General features: G+C 42.5%; 1 protein-coding gene and 1 non-coding gene across 2 annotated transcripts; both read right to left on the bottom strand.

Annotated features, from left to right (window-relative positions):
- Nucleotides 1-265: 265 nt before the first annotated feature.
- On the bottom strand, nt 266-2,912 carry LOC1276366 (insulin-like growth factor-binding protein complex acid labile subunit). The gene is made up of 2 exons (XM_315704.5): nt 2,490-2,912; nt 266-2,227 (listed from the first exon to the last, which is right to left on the bottom strand). The coding sequence occupies exons 1-2, from the start codon at nt 2,513-2,515 to the stop codon at nt 940-942; spliced, it is 1,314 nt and encodes a 437-aa protein (XP_315704.5). The 5' UTR covers nt 2,516-2,912; the 3' UTR covers nt 266-939.
- Nucleotides 2,913-3,211: 299 nt separating this feature from the next.
- Nucleotides 3,212-3,283, bottom strand: Trnae-cuc (transfer RNA glutamic acid (anticodon CUC)). Its single transcript has one exon. It is a non-coding gene; the product is annotated as a tRNA-Glu (tRNA).
- Nucleotides 3,284-9,043: the final 5,760 nt, after the last annotated feature.

The raw sequence follows: 9,043 nt of genomic DNA, 5'->3' as shown, positions 1-9,043 counted from the left end.
GAATGAATCTATGTTAAATCAAGAAAACGTCGTTATAAATAGTTTTAAAAAACTGAAATAAATACTCTTCAAGTGAGAAAAAAGAGGAATTAGATAGAAAAGATAAAAGAGAAATAGAAGAGATAAGCAAAATTGGGAAAGAACTTGTGTAATGAGGAGCAATTTGGTGCTAGTTAAATGAATTGTTTTGTGTGTATCACGTTTCGGAACGACTTCATAACGTGCTTCATAAGAACGCAATAAAAGGATTCTGTTCAGCAGATAGTTATGTTGAAAGCAGTTTCGACATATTATTCAAGCAGTTGTAGCAATTTTCTATTTTCTTAGCGTCATTTTCACTAAATTTTACCCATTAGCTAATAAATGTTGTCAGTACGCAACAATATCTGCATCTGTAGTACCGTACTTTACTTTTGTGCATCAATTTTTCTCTGTAAATCAACATTGTGGCCTCTAGTATAATGCTATTTAAAGTTACATGGAAAATAATATGTTTTTTGACATCTTACATATATGTTTAATTCTGATCGAATTGCTATTACATACTAGAATTTAAACTGCCTGCCGACATATAAGTCTTTATTGGAGATTTGAATTTTATCATGGGAATCTCAATTTCTCAACTACTATTCATTAAACGGTTGATTATGAAGAATTTCTGATCACATATTTTACGAAACTATGAAATTCATTCTTAACTTTACTGAATAGGTTGATCAACAATGAAACATTGATACTTTAGAGAGTAAACTTGAGGCATTTTTCGGACTTACAGACAAAATTTAGCAGCAACAACTGTATTAGGCATTTCAAAAATTACCCAAAATCAAATGCAATAGTTTTCTGAAATTTATACTCAAAACATGCTTGAAATCAAACATCGACTGCAAATCACTAACAGAAACCAATCCTATCAAACTTCATTCCCACTAATGCGCCCTACGAGCAGCAAATGCCATCGATCAGATTCTCCTCCTTCCGGCAGTCGTTGCGCGTCATCGCGTACGCCGTGATCGATTCCTTCAGCTCCTTCAGCAACGGCCGGCTGTCCGCGCACCGGAACCGATTGCCCTCGAGCATGATGCGCACCATCACCGGGAACGAGCCGGCCAAATCCGTCACCGCCAACCGTTCCAGCTGGTTGCGGCGCAGATCCAGCTTCAAAATGCGCGGCACCGTCCGCAGCACGTTCAGGTCGAGATGGGTGAACTGATTGTCGGCCAGATGTACGTACTTCAGGTGTGTGATCGGCGCGGTCAAACTGTTGCTCACCGATTCCAGCTGATTGCCGTCCAGCTTGAGCAGCACCAGCTTACCGAACCGGGCGGCCGACCGGAAATCGAACTCGCGAATCCGATTGAACGACAGATCGAGCGTGATCAGCTTCTCAAACACGGGCACCTCGTCCACGCTCGTCAGCTTGTTGTGGGGCAGCTTGAGCAGGATCAGTTCCGACCCGTTGGTGGCGGTGCTTTCCACTGTGCGGATTCCGTTCCCGATCGCTACCAGCTGACGTAGGTTCGGTGGAATTCTGACCACGCTCAGCTTGTTGTAGCTCGCGTCAATCAAATCAAAGCTCCAGCGCCGCTCAAACTGTGCCACGTTGAACGTCTTCAGCGCATTGTGCGAGACGTTTAGTGCCGTGAGTGAATGACATCCCTGGAACAACCGATCGTCGATCGAGCCCAGCCCGTTCTGCTGCAGCTCTAGCCGCTCCAGATCGGACAAATCGTCAAACACGCCGGGCTGCAGCTCGGTTAGGCTGTTGCTTCCCAGCAGCAGCGTTTTCAGCTCACGCAGCCGCTTGAACGCGGTGCTTTCGATCGTGGCGATCGCATTATCCGAAAGGTCAAGCGTTTGCAGCCGGCTGGCACCGAAGAAGGCCACGTCGGGCAGATCGTGAATTTTGTTACCGCGCAGGTACAGTGATTGAAGTGTTTTTGCGTCGGCAAAGTTGCGTGACTGAATCTGCTTGATGTCGCTGCCCGTTGCGTTCAGCGATTCCAGCTTCGGGAAGGTCTGGAACATGGCCGGTGGGATGCCGGTGAGCGAGGAGCGTGCAAACTGGACGGTGGATAAGGTGGAGGGATTAGAGCTGGCAAAGGTGGTGGTTAGAATCTCGTCCGAGGACACTTTGGCACCGATCAGGCTGCAGCTACGGTCCAGCTCCATCGTGCAGCTCAGCTGCTTTGCTAAAGGGCTTCGAGGTAGCGCAATGGCTACCATTCTGAAAGTGAAGAAATTAAGTTCTAGTTAGTAACTTTAAAGAGTTATGGAAAATTTGGGTCATTTTGCTGACGTAGTCGTAATGATCAATCACTGTGAAAGGTATTTGCAATACAAATCATAACTAAAACTTCTTCAGAAACTCATCACATCACATCCTTCATGCGTTATGAACTAATTTTATGAACCATGGTATTTATCAACAGTCTAATTCTGTAAGAACACCAATACCGAACTTCTACACATATTTCCGAAATACTTACACAACGATTGCCCACAGCTTAACCATCTTGAACAGCGCTCGGAATGAAACTGACGACTTTCGTGCGGCTTTCGCTCATCTTCGACTCATCACCACAAACCGTAGTATCATTGAGCATTGATAAGGAAGTGGCCGACGTTGTTTTGCTTGCCCTCAACTTTAACCCACCGGCCTGGTTGTTTGTCTGGTCAACTCTAGTGACAGAGCAAGCGTACTTTCCGCACGCAACAACATAAACAGTTCGTTTTATTTACGTTAACGGTTTTATACGGTAAAGTGAGACGATGTCTAAGGCTACAAAGGAATGAATCATGATTCATCATAACTAGAAAACAAATAATTTTCAAAAAAAAACAAGTGTAATAAAGTGTAAATGCATTCATTGAACCAATACAATTCCTATTCTTCAAACTGGATTCCATCTTCTAACCCTTATCGCGGAAAATTGCATTCAACGCGTAAACGTGTGACGTTCATGGGATTTACCGCGCTGCGGACGAGAAGCGTTACACGAGCGTTACATAAAATCAACATTCCTTTTGAAATGTTTTGCCGACGGCAAACGTTGCGCCTGCTGTACGAGAGTTGCGCTGCGCATTCGTTACGAACTAAAATTAGAAATAGAAGCGCTTAAAATAAAATTCAACTGTAAGAAACAGAGAATCTAGTTTCTTGTCTGGTACTTCGTTACAGAGAACATCATAACAAAAAACTAATTCGCTTTTCCCATACCGGGAATCGAACCCGGGCCTTCCGGGTGAGAGCCGGATATCCTAACCACTAGACAATATGGGAGGTGTTGTAATGGCATGGCTTGCTTGCTGTTTTGTACATTACATCGATACAAACCGAAAATGATTAAATATACTTTAAAAAAATACCGAATAAAAGTGCATTGTTATTCACAACTAATGATAAATAAAGTATTTCTTCTATAATTAACTACATTTTTCTTCTTTCGACACGGCACTTCTGTACAACCTCATCAGGCGCGGTGTGTTACAATCAATTACGTTCTCGTTTGACGAACACTAATAGAAACAAATGATGCCCAAATAGATGAAGCTATCTGTTCCAACCCTCATCTCGCGAGGTCCCACCACCTCATTAAGCGCGATGCTACAACAACGTACTCCCAGTTCCCCGTCCCAAGCTTCATCCTAATGAGACTAATTAATCACCAACCAACGGCACGCAAACCTGCACCCATTCGCACCTCTCGTACGGGTTTCCTTGTTTTTACTCACAATTTTACAGAGACATTCCACACGATCCGGGCTTCACGCTATTTTTCCACGCTGCTTTAACAAAACCGCCCATCGGAATAAATCAAACGCGTTCGCCTTGGTTCCAACCCCGGACACTGGTGCACCCATCACTTACTCCGTCAATCAAAAGCCCATCAAACGCGGGCAGCAACAGGGACCGCATCACATTTGACCCTTGGAGAAGGGGAACCTCCGTTTTTTGGGGGTTTGTAGCCATCAGTTCACCAGAAGATTAAAAAAACACATTCTTGCGTCAGCTGAAACGCATAACGTCCAGAACGACCGGTACGTTCTTGGTGATTTTGTTTCGGAAGGGGGGTCCCAAAAGCACCACAAAACCAATATCGTGACAGGCAGAAGGTGCGTTGGCCGCCTTAACGGGTGATCCCCGTGTCCATTTCCGTCGCCTGCCGTCGGACCGTCGACGGCAGCGGTTACCATAAACATCCACTTTAATAATCGTTATTTGAAAACATTTATTATAAACTGCTTAATTACAGAGAGCTTCAAGCTGTTGCTGGCGCGAAGGTGCCTTCCCCCTTGCGATGCAAGTGTGTGCGGACTGACGTTGGCCCGCGCCACGTCCGACAGGACACGGGACAGGCGTGTGCAATTTGTTTCGCCGTTTTTTTTTTGTGTTTTGTTGTTGCGAAGGTTATACCAGCCAAAACAGAAGGCTGCGTGCGCGTGGAATGGTGAAATGGTTAAGCGTGCAAAAAAGCAGAAAGGAAAAACCCCATCACTAACTGGATGGTTAGCCACCTGGAAGCACTTGAAGATCGCGCACCGGTAGTTTGGGTTCGCTTAATCCTGTGGTGACTGGTGGTGAAAAGGGAAGAAGCGATTTTTGCTTTTATTTGGCAAAGGAAGAGTAGCGATGTTTGCAGAAAGGTGTGTTTTATTCTGTGTTATACCGTTAAGCGTTTCACGTTATTGTGGCATTAAAAATGTTTAACGGATGATTATGAGATGAGGTACAGATGGTCTCTGTTTACAAATAAATTAACTGCTGAAAGTTCTCCCTGACAAAAAGGCTGTATTGGCGATGTTTAAATAATAATAAGGAAAGAAAATAATGAACGGAACTACGATGTTTAATCCGAAAATAAAATGAGTAATTTATTAAATGATTTTCACTTATAACTCTGAATGCTCTATTCCACTTTGCAAGCTCGCGGTGTAGTACCTTTCAAAACTGAGAATTACAATAACAGTTAATTAGTTAACAGTTAATTTGTATCCGCTTTATGCGTTGTCCACAATTGTGAAGCATCACAATTTTATTGGTTGGTTTATCATTAAAATGTTTCTTAAAATAACAAATTTTACATCTCAGTTGTCGCAAATCGCGAACACCACCCATCAAGCCATTTCAAAAGGGAATCATAATCGAATCCTTTTCGATTTCATTCAACAAACATCCGTTGCTGATGGACCAAACCTCCCATTTTTAATTAAATTGCATTGGGTGTGCGTCCGTTGAGCTAATGTGAAATTTAATTACATTGCTCGTATGCTCTGTATCAAGCCGAATCAAGTGCACGCGTGTGAATCAATAAGTCAATCAATTTATTTATTAAAAATCAGCTTCATTTCCAGGCCAGTACACAAACGGCAGCAAATTAACAGAGCCAATGATAAATGCGTAATGATCAACTCGCTTTTTAATTGTTTAAAATTATTTAAACCATGCTGAAAGTGCTGCTAGAACTTTGCATTAGTCTATTGATTGCTCTGACTAGATCAAACACCACGGAAGTGTTCAATTGGATTTTGCGGACGTGGATGCTTGCCACGTTTGCATAAATCTCCTGAATTATATATGAACCTCATTAGCATTAAGTTTTGTGTTGTCGGATTGTTTCTTTTTCAAAAACGCCATATTATCTCACCATTGAAATCCAACTCCACCTTTACAGGCACAAGCAGCAAGGGTTAATAGTGTCATGAATTATTTTTAGCACCTGACCACACGTCCAACCAGCACCAAACCTCCCTTTCTTGCTTGTGCAACATTGTGTGTATGTGTGCATGTACGTGTATTCACCCTGTTCACCCCACAGGACCTGACCCACCGATTGACTGCAATATATCCCATCATCATCATCATCATCATCATCCAAGTCGTCGGTGTTGGTCGTGCTGCCATAAACTTTATACGATCACCTACATCCGCTCGGATACGTACCAACGATCGTTTACATACAACAGTCCCTCTCCAACAACCTCGCTCGTACCGCACTTAGTCAACAACCACCCACCCAGCTCGCCTTTCCAGTCGCACTTTACGACCCACAGATGGCAGCCGTTTTATGAATGAACGCATGCAGCCCGGCCCGGTAATGACCACCACGCGCACCAGCGCGAGAGGGCGTATGTAATTTTGTCGAGTCGAGTCGTCCGATGCCGTCCCATGCGCAGCCTCTCGTTCGGATTGGTATTTTTGATTGGTTTTGCTAAGGGCTAGGGTTTCATCGGGGCATCGCATTTAACTGATTGCAACACACCACAACCATAAGGGCCGGATCCGCAAGGTTCGTCATTGTCGCGCGTGTACAAGTCACCACGCTCGACTAGCGGTGTTAGCGTGTCTCATAACGTTCGGTGAAATTGATTCGAGACGCACCAAGATGACCATTAAGGCAAAACTTTGGTTTTCAATCATACGAGCCTGGTCGTTCTGTGGTAGCGGGACAATTTTGTTTTACCACTGCTCTGTGGCATCTGGCGGTGTGTTCTCTCTGAGATTTTGCATGAGCATTGCGCCAGACAATACATCCAATAGACATTTTGCTATTATGTTACAAAAGACCAATCATTTCCATCTTTAATTGAAAAACATTTGAAAAGCAATCACTTCTAGTCACCGCTCTGAAATCGTTCCTTTAATCAATTCAACCCACTGATTTATCTCCAATGGCCTTAATCCAATGAAAAATACTTCCACAGTGGTTTACCTTTAATCCGCACCGTGCTAAACCCCCCCACAGCGCAATTACAGCTGAGTGCCTGCAGTAAACGAGCGGGATTTTCCTGCTCAAAAAATAGGGAACCTCGAAGGGAAATTCACGTGTGGGAGTAAACGCTCGATCGAACGCTCATCGAACTGCGGCGCACAATCACCAAGCGATTCGTTCACCGCCGCCGTCGCTTCCAAAACGGCAAACGGTGCAATAAGCTGATGATGACGATAATTTGTTGTCTATGTACATGTGTTTTGAATTATCGCAATCGTTTAGCAAGAGTGCTAGCCCTCAACCGAGGGCTACATGCACCGCCGAAGAAACCCTTTCTAATTCGCGAACACCGACTCGTCCGAAGTCGCAAACGATTACGGCTCTTCACTTGATCAACGCGCTCTAAACCAACCATTGCGCAAAGCAGGCAATGAAACCGCTGGGCGCGCGGGAAGATGCATCAGTGAGGCTTTATATTTTCTTATAAACCATCGCTGGGTAAGGCACGGGTCAGGCAAAAGGTTAAGCTACAATCTGCGGTCCCAGAGTGTCGTCCGACGGTTCCGTCGGGTGGGTGGCTCGGTTGAGACGGTGGCCCTCCCAAGTGCCTGCGTCTAGAAGGTGGAGTCGAGCGGCATTCCGAGAGGCCACACTCGATCACCCGAGCGCTGATAGTGGAAATGTGGAAAGCGGTATTAACACCTGCGATAAGGTCCGACGCGGCGGTGCAGGGCTTTGCTGTCGAGATTTTCACATGCACATTCCTGACCCCTTGCGACCGGGAAGCACATTCATTTGGCCCGTTTGCATGCGGGGAATGGATGTAATTAAAGGTGAATTAAGCGTCCGCTCCGGTGCTGAGGTGTATAAGTTTATCTTGGGTGGAAAAATATGAATTTCCTTTTACTCGGTGTGTTGCTGGTAGTCGCTTTTGAAATGTAAAGGTGACTGAAGCAACTATACACAGTAACTGTTTATATTATAGTTTGTAGGGAATTACGAATCCATCTAAAAATGTAAAAATAGCCATATCGAGTGTAGTAAAATAATTCGACTAAATAAATAATAATAATAATAATAAAAATAACAATCTAAAGTTAGAACAGTTGGAACAGTGTACGTTTTCCATCAGATAATAGATGTAAGCATAAATCTCTATTGTTCCAGTGAACCAATATTACAAATGATGTTCACATATAACACACTAGGAGGCTAATAAGGCACCACAAACATAGAACTATTAACCTCCATCAGAGAGCTATTATGGCAAACACCTTCCTTGCATCTAAATTGTGGTTTATAGGGTCAGTTATATCCTTAAACAAAAAAACATACAGCTAAACTGAAATCTATATTAGGTGAATTCATGTGGCCAAAAGGAGGATTGAGAGTAAGCATGAATCAGCTTGCTCTTCCCAAATCTAGAGGGGGATTAAATCTACTAATACCAAAATTAAAGCTATCATCGTTGATAACAAATAGATACTGAAAAAAACAACACTGTATGGCCTTCACATCCAGAATTAAACGCAAAACATAGAATCCCCCTGATATACAATTAATCCCCAAAAACTATCCATGTCTGGAAACTTTAACCATAGAATGTGCATATCTAACAGAACGAATGATAGAGAACCCTACGGCAAGTGGAATAGATAAAACAATGATTAACTTCATTCCTACTCCTTCAATTACACAAAATACATACCCAGCATTAAAATGGAACAAAATATGGCGAAATATCAATTCCAATGAACTCAACTCAAAACAAAGAACCCTATACTATTTACTAGTAAATGAAAAAAATAATACTCAGGATAAGAAATTCAAACATAATTACAAATCGGTTAACAGTCCAAATTCCTCATTTTGCGGAATTACTGAAACACTAGAACACAAATTTAAAAACTGCAGACAAATTGAAGATTACTGGGAAATGTTTCAAAAAAAAATGAATCGTACCACGTAAAATCTCTTGCATTCAACGAATTATCTAAACTAGAACTGAGAGGCATAAATAAGCAAAATGGCAAAAAAATCATTAGTCTTTTCATAAACTACAAAGAATTGATAGAAAACAATGAAATAAAACAAATAACGAATAAAAACACGTTGAAGGTCATGATAAGTTAGGGAATAGTTTGTAAGCATACAAACGGATTTGTATTGATTAAAAAAAGGAGTGCAAACTAAGTTCAATTTTTTAAATCGCATATAATTTACACATTTTTTAAATACCGTTATTTTGCTCATATTTTAATGTCATTTGTAGCTACTTATGTATTTATTTCTTTCGTTCTTTTCAATCAGTTCTGGAAAAGATTTGTTCA

This window comes from Anopheles gambiae, chromosome 2 (genome assembly GCF_943734735.2).
Source record: "Anopheles gambiae chromosome 2, idAnoGambNW_F1_1, whole genome shotgun sequence".
NCBI classification, from domain to species: domain Eukaryota; kingdom Metazoa; phylum Arthropoda; class Insecta; order Diptera; family Culicidae; genus Anopheles; species Anopheles gambiae.
This window is presented reverse-complemented; position numbering and strand designations above follow the sequence as displayed.